The 22164-nt window shown below is 38.3% G+C and overlaps 1 protein-coding gene across 1 annotated transcript in view; it reads left to right on the forward strand.

Moving 5' to 3' along the window:
• The window catches only part of LOC121083393 (gamma-aminobutyric acid receptor subunit gamma-3), a 51895-nt gene that overhangs the window by 21948 nt on the left and 7783 nt on the right, over positions 1 to 22164 (forward strand). Inside the window, exon 2 of the mRNA XM_040583766.1 lies at positions 16219 to 16371. Within this exon, the coding sequence (XP_040439700.1) occupies positions 16219 to 16371 (153 nt within the window). The remainder of the gene's footprint in view (positions 1 to 16218; positions 16372 to 22164) is intronic.

Raw genomic sequence — 22164 nt, forward strand, 5'->3', positions numbered from 1 at the left:
ATATATATATATATAATAGCCTTTTACCCAAGCAGGAAACATGTGTTTATTCCCATTAGTCAAACTGTGAACCTACTGCACAGCCTGGCACAGTTTGGAGATAATGCCCAACAGCAGTCGAGATGTAGAATAAAATTACCAGTAGTCAAAACTCAAATTATGTAGTCGAAAAAAGAACATGTTAAGGGAAAACTAGTCTTAATATCCAAATACTCAAGCTGTTTTTCTGAGGTATTAGGTCTCATGTGGAGCATCGTGTTATAATCAGGCTTATCCATAAATGCAACAGTAATTGATCAGCAGTAACTCTATTTCAGAAGGCACTTCTCATTCTATGAGGTATGAGGTATAATCTACACACAGGAATAGGCACTCTTTTTAAGGAGCAGCAACCAAAAAAAAAAAAAAGAAAGTAAAAAAGAAAGGAAAGGAGAAAAAGAGACAGACACAATCTTTTGGTCCTTCCCCAGTTTTTTCCTGTAAAGCACTTTTTATTGGAACAAATGTACACAGTAACTTTACTCCTTGTTGACAGAAACTCTTCACGCACCTATTTATACAGTGCCAACCTCTACTCTGGGCTAATCTAGCGCCCTTTTAAATATTGTATATGTTGCAAATCACTGAATAAAATCAAAAGCTAGCATTCAGTAACATCATAGTTTAACCTCGGCTGCTAATTAAGTGCCACGCAGCCACTTGCTTACTTCCCCCTCATCCCAAGGGATGACGAGGAGAATTGGGAAGGAATGTAAATTCAATTCAATAGTTGAAATAAAAAAAAAAATGAAAGAACAATAATAATAAATCCAAAGGGAAGGGAGGAAAGAAAACAAGTGATGCACAACAGAGCTGCTCACCGCCCGCTGACCGATGCCCTGCCAGTCCCCGAGCAGCCATCAGCAGGCCCTGGCCAACCCCCCAGCTTTATATACTGAGCGTGACATCCCATGGTATGGAATATCCCTTTGGCTAGTTCAGGGCAGCTGCCCTGGCTGTGTCCCCTCCCAGTTTCCCTGTGCCCCTCCAGCCCCCTCACTGGCAGGGCCTGAGAAACTGAGAAGTCCTTGATTTAAATAAACATCACCCAGCAACAACCAAAACCATCCATGTCCTATCATCGTTCTCACAGCAAATCCAAACCACAGCACTGCACCAGGCACTGAAAAGAAAATTAACTCTATCCCAGCTGAAACCAGGACAGGTTGTCAGCACAGATTCAGCGACAGCATTTGGTTACTGCACTCTTCATGGAGTGAAACTCCAGACTATTCTTCCTTGAGCTGACTCTTCCCCTGATGTTGATGTCTACTAAGCACCATGAATTTGAGTTGTCTTGCGGACACCTGTGACCAGCCTGTGTAAATAAGGTACTTCATTCTCTAGTCTGTCTGGTGGTTTCTAAAATCAGTAATGTTATTAGGGAGAAATATGAAAAACTTGTTTATGCTTCTTTCTTTCTTTCTATCCTAGAGTAGACTGTTGCTCAGGTACCTCTTAGGCAAAGCAGGTCTCAAATGTGGTGGCTGTTCTGTGTGTGGTCAGGTTGCAAAGGTGTGTATGCTATTTAGATGGGACCCTAACTATTTATGAATTTCCTGAGTTTCCTTCTCACAGGGCTGAATCATATCTCCCCAGCTAGTTATTCTAACCTGTTACCATTTTGTGCATGTGGTATTTTCTCCCCATGTTGCATTCAGAATCATCTGTGGAAGCAAAGCACAGGGCAAAGAGTCTGCTGGCTGTGAAAAAAAAAAATAGTCAGAGGCTTAAATTAAGACTGTCAGTGAAAATTTTCGGCTGCCTGCTGGGTACTGCATTAAACACTTCATTTTACAGTCCTAAGCCCTTCAAAAATGGAAACACTCCTATGCTTTCTTCTTCAGAAGTCTTAGTTTGAATGAAATGTAGAGAATGTAAGTCCTATACTCTTTTCATTAGATGACCAGTACTGACAGATTACATATATGAAACTAATGTACATGGGAGAAAACTCTCAAAAGTGCCTGTTGGTCAATCTCTGAAGTTCATAGAGTCATAAGGGACTTATGGGACTCAGCAGTGGTCCCAGAGTGATCCCACTAAGGCTGGAAATCCATCAGTATTAGCAAGGCATTCATATAGTGCAACGTGGGCTGGTGCCAAAGCATGCTGTGCTTAGAGCCTTCTTCAGGTTCATCCAAGTACCTTGTAAATATGTGGCTCAGGTGGCTTAGAAACCTGTAACTCTTTGGTTCCCAATAGAGTGAAGTGCTACCGCTAATAGATAGACTGCAGTCAGCAGATGTCTGCTGCGCTAGGGTTCACACCTACTTGTCTCATGAAAACAGGGCATGGTTCCAAGTCCCAGGCCTGTGAGGCCCCACAATGAAGGCAGTTCATGCCAAAAACAAGCAGTGCAACTACAGCTATGCAGGAGTTACAAACTGCCAGCCTTGGCCTTTCTGTAGCTATTCCGTTCCACCAGTGTAGTTCTTCAAATTTTTAACTGAGTCCTTTCACAAGAATGAAATAGACTTGGCCTTTTCAATGAAACACGCACAAAATCTTAAAGCTTCACAGACATTTGGGGAAAAATAACTTTAAATCACATGCTCTTTTCTTTGCTTCTATGTGCAGACTGGAGCTTCAGCCACCACAGCAGAACAGTCATTAAAAGTTAAAAAACAAGGATTGTCCCATATTTAGCCATTCCCAAATTGTTCTCCTCCTATAAATAGTGGGTTGACGTTGCTGAATTTTCAAAGGCTTTCTAGTGTTACAGTTAGAATTCATCTCATGTTCCCTTTGAATTTGCATGTGTCTGACATACGGTCCTCTTCACACAGGCCCATGTGAATAGGCAGTTAATGGTGATTCATGCACTGAAGCACTGCAGAGCACTCCACTCCCCCCAAAACTCACATAATCTTAGGTAACTGCATGAGTATTTGTGGTTGAGGAAAACTGGAACCTATAAAGTAATAATCAAAGATATTGCCATATGCTCTTCAAAAAGCTAGCATAGTTGAAAAATAAACCCATAGTTTGGTCTGGCTTCATTACACAGAGGTGTGTTTTGTTTGATAAAAACTAATTAACTTCTGGAATCAGTGCACGTCAATACCTTCCTGCACTACAGTTGCTCCATTCTACAGTTAACTATGAATTGTGAATGAAGCATCGCCTTTGTGTCACTAAACGACTTATCTTGCTCATCCCTTCCTTCAGAATTTTCCAGGAGTCCTTTCTTCTCTCTGCAGTTCTTAGTGGTCACTCTTCCTTTTCTGGATCATGTAGGGAAGATGTAGAAAGACACAGGCTCTTGCCCAGGAGTGAAGAGAATGGTTAAAACATGTTACTGAGAGGTACTCAGGGAAAAAAGCTCTATTTCTTCATTTGCAACAGGGATAGCATTGGTAGTTTTTCTGACAGTGTGTGATTTAACAGGGCCCCCCCTCAAAAAATCAGTGCATGTTATTCTGTAATTTAAATATTTCACACTGCAGAATATCAGATAAAAAGAATTCATCAATAAGCAAAAGCAAGTCTATAAAGACAACGAGGAGAGCAGTATCAAGAGACTTGAGCTAAATCTGTGATTTTATGTCTTTAACAATTTTAAGCTAACACCATCAGCAGGTTAAAGCCAAGTTTATTGCCAGTTGAACTAAAAGAAGAAAATGCTTCTGATAAAAACAAGTGAAATTTTGAGCATGGAGTTCAGAAATGAAAAATATGACTTATAAATAAAGATGAACAGATGAGAAGTAGTTGGATTTGGATGAGTTTTAGGCTGGCTTTTTCATTCATCACAATGGAACACTGGAACACCAAACAGACCAACTAAGATAATCCAGGAGGTCAGTCCACTAAAGATAAAGGTAGCAACAGGAAAAAGGGAGCATTTATTTAGCACAGAATCAATTTATTAAGAGCTCATTGCAACAAAGGCACTAGGGGATGAGAAGGAAAAAACATCACATGAATACTAGAGGTACAAGCTAAGGAAATTAATAAAGGCAATAGTCATGGTTTGTTTATAAATATATATATATATATATGGAAATGTGATATGAATGAAATTTGAATGTAAGAAACACATTGTTGGGAAGAAAGACTGATAATAATCCAGTTAGAAAGGCTTGAGTAGGCAAAGAAGGAGCTAAAATAACAACCAGAAGTGGCATTACCTTTTTCCAGCTGTCAAATGTCTTGGAAGTAAGTGTGAATGTGTATGGATCAATATTTATCTTTACTCAACCAGACAGAACAGCAAATAGAATGCAAACTTGCATCTGTTACAGACTACCAAATACCTCTGTAGAAAAACAAAACACATCTAGTTAGAATGTGAAGTGAGAAACAGCTGCATCAGATGGCTTTAATCTGAAATACTATGCTAGAAAACTCCTTCTGCAAATACTAGTATTCCTTGGAATTTCTCGACCTTGGCCTTTACAATTTCCTAATTAAAAAAGCATTGTCTTCAGCACACAGGAATTTGTGTGAGATAGAAAGTTAAGAGTGTAAAAGATAAGCTAATTCTTACAGGATTTTTTTGTATGCAATTAATCACTGACTGGTTTTATGTGTGGAAAATTGAGAACATAATTTAAGAATGTTGTGAACACACTTGAATGCATCCAGAGGAAGGCAACAAAGCTGGTGAAAGGGCTGGAAGGCATGTCCTGTGAGGAGTGGCTAGGGACTCTGGGCTGGTCTAGTCTGGAGAGAAGGCGGCTGAGGGGCGACCTCATCGCTCTCTACAGCTTCCTGAGGAGGGGACGTGGAGAGGGAGGTGCTGAGCTCTTCTCCCTGGGATCCAGTGACAGGACACATGGGAATGGCTCAAAGCTGTGCCAGGGGAGGTTCAGACTTGACAGCAGGGAGCATTTCTTTACCAAGAGGGTGGTCAAACACTGGAAGAGGCTTCCTGGAGAGGTGGTCGATGCCCCAAGCCTGTCAGTGTTTAAGAGGCATTTAGACAATGCCCTTAACGACGTGCTTAACTTTTGGTCAGCCCTGAAGTGGTCAGGCAGTTGGACTAAGTGATTGTTGCAGGTCCCTTCCAACTGAAATAGTCTATCTTATTCTGTTCTGCTCTGTTCTAATGTTACCAGCCACTTCCCCAGCACAACCTCTTCATGAATTCCCTCTTTACTTAACATACTCTTTGATAACTTGGTAACAGTAGTTTAAAGAACTGACCAGGGATCACTGCTGCCTGTTTGTAACAAGTCCTCAAGGAAGACTTGAGGGGAAATATTTCAAAAAATTGTAAATAAAATGAACAAATAAATTATAGGCTTTTCATCCTGGCATTGATCTTGAGGAAAGTTATGGAACAGCTGATCTCAGAAGAGATTAATACAAATGTAGAGGATTATATAATTAACACCAATAAACATTAATTCATAGAAACTAACTCCTGTCAAACTTGCTCAATATAATCTTCCAAAGCTTATACATTTCTGGTGATATAATGCACATTTATAAGACATCTCACTTGATGCGGCATGACATTTTGATTAAGAAGATACAGTGAGAAGAGAATCATTGTGGCACATATCAAATTATTAAATTTTGACTACCTGTTAAGATCCACAACATAGCTAGAAAAAACATTATTGATCAGGACCTTCTGTTGAGATGCTCTGTCTTCTGGTTCGATTCTATTTAATATTTTTTTATTAATGATGGAGAAGCAATCATAACATTGAGACTCATTAAGTTTATAGGTGAACAAAGGCTAAGGAAGTGGTCAACAATAGATACAAGTCAGGGTAGAAAGCAATTCAGATAGCTTTGCAGCCTGGATTCAAGTACCAATAGGCATTTCTGTACTTCAGAACATGTGTTCAGGATTGAAGTACGTATTTAGGATTGAAGCTCATAGATTTTGCTTTCCCAGAATTGAAGATCTGCCATTCTGGGTGCTGCAGGTCTAAAGGCTCTGGGATATTTCTTGTCAGTTAATATTTATTTTAGAATATACTCCTTGTTTGAAGGTATGGCCAGAATACCAAGCACAGGTTTTAGATATGTATTGAGGAAAAGATTACTCAGTGGAAGAAGGGCATTTACATTATCTCTGTATGTTATGTTTATGCAGCTCCTATTAAAATAAGACCTAATTCTGATGGCTGCACTTCAAGAGTTATTTTGAAAAATTGTGGAGTGCATGGAAGAGACACAAGATTTATTACAGACTAGAAATAATTCCTGTGTTAAGAGACCATAAGTGTTTATCTTGGAGGATAAAGGGTAGTTGATTACCATCTCTAAATACCTGCATGAGAGAAAAACTGTTTAAAAAGTATTCTTCAGTCTAGCAAAGATGTATTAAGACTCAAAGTCTGAGCTGATGCTAGATGACTGCAGACTAATAAAAAAACCCACCTGTTTTTCACAGCGAGAGTAACTAAACATTGAAAGAACTTCAAGGGTTACAGTGCAACTCTATTGTTGGAAAATTTTCAATTAAGATAGGAGGCCTGTCTAAAAGATGTACTATTTTATCCATAACTTTCAGGTTTGCAGCAGTGATTACTTCAGAAAAACCCGATATCATGCAGAAAATGCAACCAGGTTAATCACCATAGTCTCTTCCAGAATGCATCATGATCAACAGGGATGGGCTTCCAACAGTGAGATCCTATTTAAAGCTTTCAAAAGATTATAAGGGAAATTGGGGCACATTACAGCATATGTTAGAAACAGTTGACATGGAGTAGATGTCAGTACAGATAGCAATAAACAGGTTACTCTATTTCATGTTTGTATAAAATACGTCACAGTACAGTCACAATGGTGAGGCCAAAGTCATGAACATTTTAATTGAACAAAAAATAGTATCAGGTCAAGCAAAATGTTGTTGTTTTTTGAATGTGTAAAATCAAAATCTAAGGAAGAGAAAGAGACTTCTTCCTTGCATTCCATTTGAAAATGTTGAAATGGCATTTTTTGATAACTAAATGAAAAATATTTCAACTGGTTTTGGAATTACAAGCACACCAAATGCAATCCTGTGAGACTCCATAACGAACTTCAGAACCAAGGGGCCTCCTCCCACAGACAACAGCTCTTGTGGTAAAAAATTGAGTCCTAGAAATAAATGAGAAGTGATCAGCATGACAAAGGACATAAACCTGGGGGTTCCCAGGTGTGACTTGATGCTTATTAAGAGCAAGGTGAATGCAAGAGTCATTAGTGTTGTATATTCTCAGACCTCCTACAGTATTAGGTACTCTGTGGAGCGTGAAGAATGTTCTTTTCAAAAAGCATTGCACAGCTCCCCATCAATAAACCCTCTCACAAAAAGATTCCTACATAAATGGCACTCATTTTCTCTCTGATCCTACATGTACTTTCACTCACATAGGCACCTATGATAATTTATTGGTTTTACTTCTGCTATAGTTCACTTTTATTCTTCAAGCGCACAAGAAAACCTGTATGCGGTAAATATCAACACTTCTTAGGAACAGTGAGTAATGAATCATGCATACTACATCACATTTATTGATTTTTTCTCAGATTGATGCATGAATGCAAAAAGAGATTATGTGGGTAACTTTTCTACTGTTAAGGCAGAAATCAAACTGGAATGGTAATCGTGGATCAAAGTCTTGCTTATGGTATTATACATTTTATTCCCATTATGTGGCTGGATGAAACTGCATTTTACAGAGGATTTCCCGATATTAATTGTACCTTACAGCAGCCAAATTAAAATTCCATTGTTTTCATTGGTGCTCCATTTGAACAAACATCAGAAATGACACTGCATGTTGTAAAACAAAAATGTCATTATGCTTAAAGATAACAAGCTTCAACATCCTGAGAGCAATTCTGATGCTTATAAGAACACATAGATGAATAAGATGCTGTAACTTCACATAGATTTTTTTTGGAGGAGAGTATTATATACAGCACTAGGACTGGGAAGAAAGAATAGGTGTATTCAGCAGGACAGTTTGTATGCACATATGTATACAAATAAACAAAACATTCTTGATTGTGCCACCAAATACTATAATAGTATTTTTTCCCAAAAGTTTTATTTTTAGAATTAATTTTGTAGAGCAATTGTGTGCATGGACATTGATCCATCTCCTGAGTACATTCAAAGCACTCCAGACACTTAACAGAAGATATAGGATACAGACAGTGAAATTATTAAAGCTGAATCAAAAGTAACTGTTTTTAAAAGTGCCTTTGAAAGTAGCATATAATGAATTGGCTAGGACACAAGAAATATTGACTAGTGGGTTTCAAATTACTACAGGACACAATTAATTTAAAAGTTGAAAAAAATGGGTCTTTTATTTATTTAATTTCAGTTCCTCATTAAATCTTCCAGTATACAAATTATGTGTGCCAATAATTCGGGGAGGGGGGGGGGGGGGGGGGTCAATATAAATAAATTAGATCTATGAACAAATTAATTGGTTTTCCAAATTCAATACTAAATGCCAAAATCAGAGGATGAAATAACTTTTGTCTGCTGGAAGCATAGTCATTACCTTTTAAAAGCAGGCAATAGTTAACTAAACTGTCATTTTACAAAAATTTTTTGAAAATGAGTTCACTAAGGAAGAACAAAGAGAATAAATGCAAAAATTTTTAATGGTGATGAAAAAAAAATAGCTTCAAGTAAAAATATATTCCTCAATATTGTATTCTTCTTGCTACTACACAAGAAAAAAACCCAAACAACTTAATGTCTTTCTGTTCTGTTGTTAGGAAAAAGTCTTGGTCTTACTTGACTTTAAAAAAACTGTTGCCTTCAGACAGCCTGGGATCCAGTCTTTGCTTTTGACACTTTAATCTGTCAATATTTGATTTTTATTGTGAGTGTTTATGAATACTTATAAGTGGGTATGATTTTTACAAGCACAAACAATGCTGTTGGCATTGGATTTCTTTTTTTCACTGTATACTGGTATAACCATTTTTCTGTGATAATGGAAAACTTAAGCAATAATTTGGCACTCATGGTGTGCATGCATTTCTGGAAAATTTGCTTTTCAAGCGTAAGTGCTGAAAGCCAAATCTAGACTGTACTGTGCTTGTATACACAGGCATGCACACACAGAGACACATCCTATAATGCCAAAAGCAATTATGAAGTCAGAACCAGAGATATTTGGGACACAAAAAGCTTTTTTGTTATATATAAATAGTATGTAATGTAAAGTAATAGATTTTTTTTTCACTATCTATTACATAAGACCCTTGCCTGTGTCTGGATGTCTTATAGCTACTATGGCAATACACGTAAAGATGACACCTCTGAAGACCTGTTTGCATTTCTTGTGTGGTTAAACATGCAGTTTATGCAGAAATTATGTATGTAATGAGTGCCTGTTACCACTCCAAGGACACTCAATTTATTTGGGATGAGATGCAAATATGCTGAACACATGCTCCCATCCAAGCATGGCATCTTGGTTATCTAGGTATCGTGATGAAGAAACTTAAATGCCAGAGCAGCATAGAGGAATATAAGAGAAGCATTTAAGTGTCAGCATGACCTTGATCATTTTGTTCTTGCTTTTGGCTTGGAAGCATTTGTCCTAGAGTGCTATGGAGCAAAGATTGTTCCTGGAAATGAAAACTATTGATGCATGCTGATTGACACATTTTGGAGGAGCCAGAATAAGCCTGCAATAAGTCCTCAGCATTTCTTCATTGTTTATAATGTACCAAAACACAGCACTGTACTAGCTACTAAGAAGAAACTTTCCATCCCAGCCAAAACCAGGGCAACGCTGAAGAAAAGCCATTTTAAATGATACTTTCGTGACTTTCATTCCTTCTACACTTCCCTTCAAGAAAACTGCAAAATCCTGTTGTTACCCTTGCCTTTTCTGTTTTAATAATAGCTCCTTATTGAATAATGACCACCTGTGAGTGCATTCAGTTATTTCTTCTACCATTTTGCTTAGGTTTTTGATCTTCCACAGTTCAAACCTCCTCTATACCTGGACTGGCTGGAGACCAAGTATCTAGGCAAGTCATGTTAGGATGGGATACCAGCTTTGTAGATAGACCAGCTGGTGTAGTATTAGTAACAGACAGCCTACTTCAAGGAATCATGATCCATCTGTTTTCATTTTAGTAATGCGAGTAATAAGATAGCTTGAACTTCCACTGGGCAAGTCTCTGAGGGGTTGGGATGATGGCCAGGGATGTGAAAAGGCCTAGTTCACAGGACTCTTCTGTCTGATTTTGAAGAAAAATTCTACCCTGAATTAGACAGGGCTGGGCTTTGCACCACAGTCTCTGTTTCTGTCTGATTCTGAGCTGACATATTCTTTCCAGATAGTCCAAAATCTGGAACCAAAAATCATCTCTTGAATCTGAAACTCGCATGTCCCCAGTTAACATCAGCACTACCATGCTAGCATGTGGCACTGCCAATAAACCTCCAGTGAACATTTTGCAAAAACTTCTGTACATACTAACTTTGATGAAATTTTGTTCTTTTCAATTTTTTTTTTTTTTTGCCAGCTGTCTGCCCAATGTATTCAACAACAGGAGTGGCCACCTGCTTGAGCTAATTGTTTTCAAATACTACAGTTCTACCTTGATATCAAAGGGAAGAATTGTAAATGAAGGCAATTATGCAGGAAAGACACCATCTTAGATGACTGACAGACAGTGGCCAAACTGGTAGAAAGTTTTTAGCTTACTAAGAAAGCAGAGAAACCTAGTTCAGGAAGGAAAAAATGGAGCTTTGGGAAGCAAAGATCAGAAAACAGGTTGGGGGGAAATGAAGAGAGAATGGCAGGATTAAATAGGGTCTTCTCTTGGCTTCCAAATAAAATTAAAACAATAAAAAATCACTGAAGATCAGAAGTTTAGTTTGCTCACTATTAAGTAAACTTGATTTAGTAGGATAATAAGGAAGATGCCTCAGTGTACTCTCTGTGGTCTTGCTGATCAATAAAGAAATACTTACGACACACTGTGTGAGTCATCATTCTAATGACTAGGACTTTTTTCTGTAATTAAACTCTCATAACAACATGGATAAACTCTGCCACTCCTCATTATTCTGCAGTTCTAGTGATAGACAATTAATGTGTAACCCTCACTGACATGCTGAAATTGCTTTGCATATGCATTGTAGTTTCATATTGCAGTCTACAAATTGTAAAGTCATTCTTTGTTTAACTTTTTTCTAAGATAATTGGGACTGTAGTACTTTTTAACCTCAGAGTATAATGGGAGGATAAATAAAAATGTGTGATAAGATAATATAGTATGGTTTGAGTAAATAAATTATTTCTAGTATATAATTTTATCTTTTTAAAATATTTTCTTAAAAAAACAACCAACAACCAGTTGCATTCTGCCCAAACATTTCACCTTTAAGGGAGCTGTTCTTGGTGCAATATAGACAAAAATCTGGCAACTTGGTCAACTATGTCCTTAGTCTTCAAAAGATAAAGGAAATAGTCTATAGTTTAATGTTGTTCATTAAAATCCACGGCACTTATTCCTTTAAAAATCATAATTGTTCTAAATAGTGTCCTACTTTTAAACTAGAAACTTAAGCTAATGTAAGTCCTATGGGTCACAGACAGCAGTCATCTTGGTTTCGGGGGAAGCATTGCTATGCTATTCCTATTATTCCAGGTTTTCTGCCTCAAGGTGCATCTTCTGCTCTCATTATAGAAAACTGGTCAGCCACTATTTTGCCTCGAGGTTATTTTCATTATTTCAGTGAACTGATGGTCTGGTGGTTCAGTGAAAAGTTTGTCTGCCTTCCTGGGAAATTATTTAAGCTGTTAGAAAGTAGAATTTCTCTCTGGGTTTCAAAGTGAAGTTTTTTGGTATTAGTTATTCCAGTGGTCCCTCGCTAGGCAATCACTGTGTGACTACTTTTAAACCAAGTACACTGATTTAATGATATGCAGTTTGGAAAGAGTTTTTTTCCCACCTTGACTGTACTGTAGGGCTTTGTCACACAGTCAGCCCCAGCTCATCTTCTACCAGTGGTAATAGTGGCACGTGGAGCTCTGAAGGTTGGCGAAGGAGCAAGGAGGCACTGTGTAGAGTTCTTGAAAGCTTTTTCTCTCCTATGGGTGGCTCATGCCTGCAAGACATACAGAATGAATTGTAAACCAGGTCTTTTAGAAGAGAGGAGAGTTTATTTGTACAAATTACTTTGTGTGTATAAAGTCAGAAAAGTATGTACCATGGGTACTTTCCTTTAAGCTGCAGACAAGTGCTTTTAGATACGTAGATAATAATTACTTCTGGAAGAAGTAATTTATGTAATAACAGTAGAAGTAGTAGTAGCAGTAGCAGCAGCAGCAGCAGCAGTAGTAGTAGTAGTAATAATAATAATAAATAATAATAATGCTGTTTAAAGTAATGTAATGAGGAAAGTAGCCATAGCGTATACATGCTGGCTCTTCTACATGCAAAGAGACAATTCAGGAATCTCAGCACAAGTTGACTTGGCAGAGGATAGAAGCGCTGAAGTGGTAATTTAGTTGAAAATTGTAATTTACTGTAGTTATTAGAAAAATGCATTCGGTACATGTTGTACAGAAACATGTTTGCCTCTGACAGCAGTCACATCAGTGCTTCCAGCGGGGTCTCTGTATTTCAGCAGTGGCAATTTCCTCCTCCCACTAAGCATCATCATCAGCATTCACTGTCTCTGAGCTGCATCCTCTCTAAGTGTGGTTAGAGTACTGTAGGAGAACCAGCAGATTCTCTCTCCTCTTCCACTTTGCATTAGTAATTCCACTGAACCAAACTGTTCTCCCAAACTCTTTGTATATTATCTGTCAGTGTGTTCCCATAAGTTGAGTACAGTATGTAAGTCCGCATGCACAGCTGCTGCCTGTATGACTGGGTCTGCCTTCTTCATTGTGAGAATTTTCGTATGCATCTCAGACAAGAAAATAGGTTAGTGGCTAAATGAATGCAGCTGCTCACTATCCTAGGATTTCATTTTCCTTGGGTGCTTCTTAGACATCTATGGGTCTTTGTTGGATACTTGGGAATTTGCAGCTCCTTGTAAAATTTGACCAGGTCACAGTTCCTTTATTTAACTTGCTGGAAGGATGTTCTGCAGAGAAAATTAAAATTTCTGTTGTAATAAACAGCAGAGGAGGGAAGGAAGGACGGACAGACAGAAGGAAGGATGGACGGACAGATGGAAGGAAGGAAGGAGAAAGAGGGAGGAGAACAGAGGAACAAGCAGAGAAGGAGTTGTGCATATCCTCAAGGATGAAGGTGTCGAGTTTAACCATGAAACAAATCAGGAAAATTAACTAAAATACCCTTTAAAAGGTTAAGAAGGTTATTATATTTAGGTAAAGTAACCTTAGCACCCTCACAGAAGTGGCCAGTTTAGCTTGAACCATAGAATCAAGGGGTGTGATTTACTCCTTGGATCACCTGCAAGTGTCTACAATGTCTTCGTCCACATCTGAGCCAATCACTCTCCTTTTTTTAATCACAGGAGAGAAATGGAAATATTTTGAGTACATTCACCTCCTTGTAAACTGGACCTCTAAAACAGATTAGACGAACTATATACTGAAAGTTTACCAATTTATCTTTGTTAAGTATAGAAAGAAGGCCACAGTGTGCAGATCATCTGTAGAATTTACCTTCTAGATGTCTAAAATCAGGGGAAATGAATCCTGCCTGAAAGATACTGAATCAATTCCTGACTAAATGTGATGAAGGACTCTATGTCATTTAACCTCTGCCTCAGTTCCTGTCTGCTAAACCGTTGAAATGCACCGTAATTTTCTCCCACTCTCAGTTTCTCAGGTTTATTTCAGTTGAAGACCTTGGAAGCAGGGACTGTGCCTTATTTTCCCAGTATCTTACTGTCCGGTATCTAGCCCCAGTCTTTGCTGGGTAACCCAGTTGCTGTGCTGGGTATCACAGTCATACTATTCAGAGGAGCAGTGGTCCGTGTATGTACTTGAATTGTGTGTACCATATATAGCTGTACACAATAAGAAGTCTGCAGATTGCTTTGCTTTATACTATTCTCAGGCACCTTATCCATAGATGTGCAGTTTTAAATATAATAACTGAGTAAGGGAAATGTAAAGGCTTGGCACATTTGCTATAGAATCTTTGTTTTCCTTTATTGCTCATCCTTCTGCCTTGATAGACAATGTTTGAAACATTATCATAACTTTTTTTCCATGGTTGTTGGGTTGGTTCCTGTCAGTAAAAGCACTGGTTTACACAGCTTCTGACTACTTACACCTATTTCTATGAAATGATCTCAGTTGCTGTGGTATAAATCTTTCTTCTGTGTGACAAACCAGATTAGGGAACTGATGTAGTTTAACAATAAGCCCGCAGAACCAACAGTTACTAACCCACATGAGTTCCCTGGTGCCACTCCCTGCATGGAGAAATGTGCTGGGGATTAGTGGAATGAAGAGAATCCCTAGCCTGTGAGCAGCCCACAAGGCTCACTACGTCATGATGTACTTCAAAATACTTCATACTTGTAACAGCAGCGAGCTCTTTCATTACAGCTCTGTCCCATAATGCCAAATACATAAGGCATGTGAAATGACTGTCCAGCTTCTTGGGGTCACAAGGTTTTTGCTGGCACAGTACTTGTGAAAATGTACACATTCAGCTAACAGAGGCTTGATGGAAGCTGCCACAGGTCTACCAACCTTTTCCAAATATATCTATCTATCTCAAACTGATGTACTTAACACATATAAACTTTTCCTTTTGACTCATTGTTCTAAGTTTCTCTCCCCAAATCCCAGCATCAGACTTTTATTTACCTTTGACTTTGTAGCTTATGGTAGTTCACTCATTTTGCAGTGGCCTTCAGAGATTCTTTGGGTGGAAGTTATTCATACTGAATTAATTTCTTTTCTATGTCATATTAAGCTATAGTAAAAATATCCACTATGTTAGATATATTTGTCCATATGCTCTCTGTTACTAGAAGATCAAGCTTTAATTTGTCTCAACTAATGAACCCATTATGCCTCTATTTGGGTGAGCTGTATGTACATTCTTTGGGAGATTCATCTCTGTGCTACCAATTTCTTCAGTCTTCTGATGGTTTGGTGTAACAAGACAGATATAAATACTACATATTGCAAATATCATATTCTAGAAAGTCAAGGTTTGTAACAAGAAGCAATATAATTTATTAAGTCAAGTCTGATGTAGTCAGACAAAACCCCACAAAGGTTCTCAGGCACATAAACTCTTCTTCACATCTGAAATGGAAGCAACATACTTCAGGTGACATACAGAACCTGGTCTCAGCACAGTTTCATTCCTATTAATCACTGTGTCTGAGAGAACAGGATAGTTAACATCCATGAAGCTGAGGGAGCTGTTAGTAAGGACAGGGGTGATGAGGTCAGTAGCGTCTACTGAGTAGACAAAGAGGGGCAGATTATTGTCCCCTGTGAAGTCACAAGGGTTTGCAGAAGAGATACTGTGATGAAAATCATACAATGTGAGGTAAACTAGCCGCCTTACTGAGCTCTTGATTTTATGATTTTTACTATCCAGCAGAATAGTAAAGTTTATATCCAGACTCACCTTCTGAAGGCTTACAGATACCAGAAGTGACCACAATGGCTTTGAAATGGAGGAATGCTGATAAAAAGACTTTTGATTTTTAATGATGAATCCTTTAAAAGCATGCAGTCTGACCTCTCTCAACAGCATTAAAGCTCTAGTGTCTATAAATGACTTCTTATGTAAAGGCATACTCATGTGCATGCTACACTTGCCATAAAGACCCCTACTGCCTGATTCATATCTCAAAAGAAGATAACAGTCACTCAAACCTGAAATTAGGGCAGGGAAGACATAGTCTGCCGAAGGAGGGATTTTTTGTGGCTTGGTTACAGAATCTGGTAAATGATAGTAGCTTTATGTTTGTGGCCATGGAGCCATCCAGAAATATCAAGCCTGAAAATTCAAGATGCCTTTCAAAAAGTTACTCATCCAAAATGATTGGTGACAGCTTCTGCCTGTCCAAATAGATCACCATTTCCACAGCGACCTAAAACTAAAGGAATGGAAAAGTTCATTTAAATTCTATTTCATGCGAGCATTTACTGCACAGATGCTCTTGAAACAGTAAGTAATATTTCATATGCAGTGATTTTATGAACTTTAAAAAAATAGCAGATCAGTGAACAACTGTCTGTATCTCACCATAATGTCAATGTATTTTTTGTGCTATTATTGCAGGTGATTATGTAGTCATGACTATATACTTCGACTTAAGTAGAAGAATGGGATACTTTACTATTCAAACATACATTCCCTGTATATTAACAGTTGTTCTTTCCTGGGTATCCTTTTGGATTAAGAAAGATGCCACTCCAGCAAGAACAGCACTAGGTAAGTTGTTAATAATTCTGTTTTCTGCTCTTTCTGTAGTTTACTATCATTTGAAAGTGTCAGCTTCCTTTGTAAGAGACCGCTAGCTATATGATTTGGATCATTGCTACCACATCCTGTAGCCCCAGATCATCACTGAAGCCTCTGGTTTTCTGCCTTTAACAGGGTAATTAGAAGTAAGCTACCTTGACCCTTTGGAATGACACTGCCACCTACTTTGCATAATATTCTAGAATTAATGTCTGCCTTCTTGTTCTCACCATGATATTTTAGTGACATTTTTAAAGAACAAATTAATTGCACTAGTGGCTTCCTTCCTTTCTGAAACTCTCCCCCAGAGTGTATTATGTCTTATATGTACAGAAAACTATGGGATATAATATTAACTCATGCCAAGTATTTTAGCTTGCATGCTTGAAATTAAGCTCCACACTGGGTGTAGAGCTATTTTTCATATATTGTGGAGGTTTATGCTGGTATTGATTTTCCAGCAATTCATTAACGTTAGGACCAGCATGTGCGTTTTGGCATCATGCTTTAGGATACACTTAGAAATTTTGACTGTCCATTCTTATGCCTATTGGAAAACCAGCATCAAGACCTTAGGGCTATATAATACCCAATTATAGGCGTACATCAGAACTGAAGGAATAAAAAACATTTTAGTCCAGATTGTTGCCAGGACTGCCAATACAAACTGATTCAGAAATCTACCAGTCTAGGAAAAACGGGATGCTATGTCAAAGTTTACATGTCCATTTTCAAGCACAGAGGTTACAGTTTCCATCTATTCATTGCTTACTCCTGCTGGAGTTCGTTACCATCTCCAGTTAACCAGCTTGGACTCTCTAAATCATTTCAGTTAAAAAGAACAAAATATTTAAAACTGACTTGCCTGACTTTTTGGACTGAAATCAGACAGGTAGCATTGCAGGAGCAACTGAGTCCCCAGATTTGAGAGGGTGATACTGCTGCTGGAGGGCAAGGACCATGAGCAGGCTGCAGCTCCCTGGTGGACACATGAAGGCAGCCTGCAGCAGGCATGGTATTCTCGAGTGCTGCCCTCATTCAGCCACAGTATAGGAGAGGTCTTTTGTACAAATCATGTCTGTTTCCCCCTTCCCTAAACAGCTGATCAAGAGTTATCAGTACTCTTCCTCCTTTTTCATCCAAGTAACTAATGGTTTACCAGAAACAGTGGTTACTTATATGAGAAACCATTTCTGTTCTCCCCCTTTCAAACACCATGTAGAGGCGCTCTACTTGAACTCAGGATGAAGACAGCTTGTTTGACAGCACAGTCTTTGTACAGTTGTTCAGAATGACTTGTCCTGTTTCAGTCTGTCTCTCTCCTGCATCAATAAATCTGAGCATCCACCAATTTTGAGGGTGCTATGGTTTCTAGGATAAATCCCTTGAAGGCCCTGAATGATTAAAAGAAAACTGAAGTGCTGAAGAGACTTTGGAATCCACTCTGAATGGGATTTTAGCTGCTAAGACTCTTTAACTTGTTCAGATACCTGATCCCATTTTCTAAGCCCCTCATTCATGAAAAAAGACATGCAGACATTTATTGAGGGTGCACTAGGCCCAGGTTACAAACATTCTTCCTTCCGAAACTTCTAATGCTTCAATAGCTTAGTAACTTTCAGCTGAATGATAGAATAAATAAATTACCAAAATTATCCTCTAAGTGTAACTCCCTCACTAGCCACAGCTTTACTTAAGCTGACTATATGCCAGCCATTCCTGCTACCAGTCCTCAGGCATCTTCCTAGGAGGAGGTTGTATCAGCTTTAATTTTCAGTGAGTGACAAGGGGCATCCTTCCAAACCAAGAGCTGCTCAGTGACATGGAGCTATGGAGCAGGATCGGTAGAAGGAAAAGTCTCAGGGAACCTGTAATAAGACAACTACAAGCAGCCAACACTGGTTCACACTTTACAGATAATTCTGCATTAAACCTCATTTTGTGTGAGGTCAGCACAAGATCATAACCTGCTGGATTTGCTCCAGGAGTTTGTAAAAAAAAGTGCAGCACTTTTGACCATTATAAGTCATGTGGCATCATGTAGGTCCAGTTTTCTGAGGCTATTTTCTGAGAAAAGAATATTCAGCCCTCACTCCCTTCATCTGAGTGCCAAAGTGCCTTTACACTGTGGCTCTCCAGCAATGATGACCCTAAGACTTCTCAAGACATTCTGTGACCCTCTCCACCTCCAGGTCAGCACAAAGACTATACAAAAGTGAAGCCAAAGCAGCAGTACAACTGCATGTTCCTGGCTGTGTAGACTTGCCTCTGACGGACAGAAAACTGAGCAATAGGCCTTTAGTATACTTCTCTGCTGAACTCTTTTATTCTTAAATTGGGTGACTCAGTGGAGATAAAGATTTACTATCCTTCATCTTTTTAAATAGACATCTGAAGCCCCATAAGTGTGCAGAGACTCACACAGCATCCATCTGGGTTATCCTTCTTAATGCATAACAGAAAAGGGAGAAAAGACATCTAGCAGTTTGCATTACTGACTTTGCGTAAGCAGTGTTCATACCCTGTCCCTGAGGGTGGTTCCCCACACCACACAGCTCCATTTTCCAATTAATTAGACATGGAAGTAGGTTACAGCACTAGTCACAACAGTGTGACTCTCCCTGCCTCACCCCCTCAGCCACCAAGAAATTCAGACAAAAAAATATATTCATATACTGAGGTCATGAATTTGAAGTAAGAACATAAAACTGAGATGAGATGTTCCAAGGCTATATTCAATGGCTATCATGACTAACTCCTAAAACTCTGATGAATAATTCAATTACTGGGCTAAAATATAACTTTTTCCATAAACAAAGTGAAACAACAATAAAATAACATATACATGGGTCACCTCTTTTTGTGCACAGAGTCCTGTTGCTCCCAAATCAGCAATGGCCTGTTGACTTTTGGGATGCAGTAAGCAGATGTTCCCAGTTTTCTGTAGGTCTGCTCATATAAGGCAACATATAAATCTGTCTGAGCAACAGCACATATCCACATTTGGATAGTGGCACATGGTAAAATTGTGAGTCATACAGCCAAAGGCAAACCACTGAAATTGCCCTGCTAATTAGTTGAAATGTATTGTAGACTCAGTGCACCAAACCTACTCTGAGTATAGCTGCATTAATGTAAAAAGCTAGCATCAGGGAAATATTTCACCCACAGAAATTAATGAGTAATTTCCTAAGCTATTGGCAACTATTCATAGTTATGTGAAGGACAGGTTTTTCTCCTCTCTGATTACTAAAGTAATAAGCTATTTCTGTCCTGGAAAAAATAAATGCAGTCGGGGTATTTGGCTGTGAGGGAAAAAAAATTGGACCGTAAGTCCAGAGGCATCGAAGTGCTCTTTAAAAACTTGGCATCACAGTCCCTTTTTCACATGCACTTTGAGTGGCTGAGGCCCAGAGTGGCAAAGTGACTCACTCCAGGCCACCTGAAAAGTCAGTGGAAAACTGGAAATGGAATTTGAGTGTTAAATGGGAACTGTGTTTTGTGATCCTGGGTTATTCTGCCCTCCATGGAAAAAGAAAAAAAAAAATGGCACTCTGCTGTTTGTGCTTGTCCAGTAATCTTATCATCTAATCCCAGTGTTCATAGTCAAGAGCAGCCAGCAAGTGTCTGAGGAAAATTTACGATCTGGAAAAGAATAGGTTGTTTTCCTTGAAGATCAAGGGAATTAAGTTATACTGAAGCTTTCATCCCAGTTTCCCCCTACTTTTACAAAATGAGTGTAATATGTAATAGGATTAGGCAGTTACTACAGAGCAACTTCGAACTGTAGTTTAGAAAAATACAGTGGGTATCAAGGTCAGCAGTGTGTTGATGTACAAAGAAGATACAGGTGATGTTTAGCAAAAAATGAAGGTTGCTTTCCTTGTCATTCTATCTTAACCCTCATTCACTAGAAAACCAAGTGAGTGCTCTAAACGGACCAGAAAGGTAGAGAAATTAAGTTTATAAACAAGTGATAGCATGGGTAAAAGCAGTAGATCTTTCCTGCAGTGTCCCACCAACATACTTTTAGGAAAATAAGAAAAAATGAGCCTTGCTGATCAAAGAGCTTCTAACACTGAACCTCCTGCTATGTCACTTTGCATATGATTGTCCAGGAAGGAGCTTTCAAACAGTAGTAATTTTAAATAACTGTTTAGGTCAATGATCTAAGGGCTAAAGTGTACTTATGCATTATTTACCCCCCCTAATTTCTTTCCCCAACAGTCTTTTTTGATTTATCAAATAGCACCTTTGGTATGAAATTTGCTCAGAGAATATAAATGTCACAAAACGGTATTTACACACAAACTTGTAAGCTCCCACTTACACTTGTCTACCTGAACATTCTGAAGTCAGGTTACTTCAAAGCTGTCCTTGGCTGATATAAAAATTCTGTTGAAATAGGTAGTTCATGAACACCGTGAATTCCAATAACAGATGCAAAGCTCACTTTGCCATACAAGCCTCCCCAAAGTGAGAGGCTTAACAATTTCATCTGGCAAGGCTTATTGCATTTGAAACCACTCCACAAACTGAAATATTCTTAGTATGAGAGATAAAATGAGCTAAGGATATAGAATCTAGATATTGTCTTTGGAAATAACTGGTGCTTCCTTTTATTCATATGTGCATATCTATAGTCCAACTTGTAAATTTATAGGAATACAAAACTGTATCACGTGCTGCATCTTCTTTCTCTTTGCTCTCTGCCTGTATCCCCATAAGACTCATTTTAATATTTTAAAATTTGTGCCAATGTGTTAGATGTAAAATTGATACACTGGATAGAATTTTTATTATTTTAAAAAATCATTGTTTGTTTATGGTGTGAGCTGGAATCCAAGTTCAAGCCTCAGTTTAAATGAAGAATGATGCTTTTCTATTGGATTCTATGTCATAAAAATATTTTGTATAAAAAATAGAAGTAAAAATATGTTTGTTTTATCTTTGAATGTTTCTGTCTGTGTGCTCAGCAATCTTGTCTCATGCCCTCACCATAATTTGAGATGTGACATATAATACAGAAACTATGATGGCTTGTGATAATGCTAAACTTTCCCTTCCCTTAGGTTTTATATTCTGGTAGCAAAATGTGATTTGCTGTCAAACAGACTGAGGATGGACACTATTAATATCTTAAAATCAAAATAAATCTGACACCATTGCTGTGTCTATAAATTTGGTAGAACCTACTTTGTTTCAATCTGCTAAAATTAATCCAGAGCCACCCAAAACTCCCAGATCCTGTATCAATGAGGCATTTACAACATGATTTATTGGGCTGGTTTTGCTTAGTTATCACTTAGAGCTTCTAGGTGTTCACAGTCTCAAGGCCTTCTGGCAGGCATTTCATATTCAGGCTTAAGGCATGGATATAGGACTCAAGCTGAGTTGAGGAAAGCATAGAGGTTAATGGTAATTTTTCTTTCACTTCTCTGCCTTTCTGTCCATAGTCACTTTGGAAGCTGGTCATCATTACAGAGACTTGCACAATATTCTTGTCACAAATAATACAAAGTTATACCTCCATTTCAGTAAAAAGAGGGAAAACATTGCATTGTCAATACAGCATTCAGTAGAAAAATGGCAGACCTTTGCAAAAAAAAAAAAAAGGGTTTGAGCATTATAAACTTTTTACTTTTTATTATTTTTTAGCCTTTTAATAAAAAGAGCATCCTAGAGTAATCTGATATCCTATTACAGGATAAGCAGGAAATAAAAACTTTTCCCTGACTCCAGGTAAAAAGGACACTGCACATT

The sequence above is a fragment of the Falco naumanni genome, chromosome 2 (genome assembly GCF_017639655.2).
Source record: "Falco naumanni isolate bFalNau1 chromosome 2, bFalNau1.pat, whole genome shotgun sequence".
NCBI lineage: Eukaryota > Metazoa > Chordata > Aves > Falconiformes > Falconidae > Falco > Falco naumanni.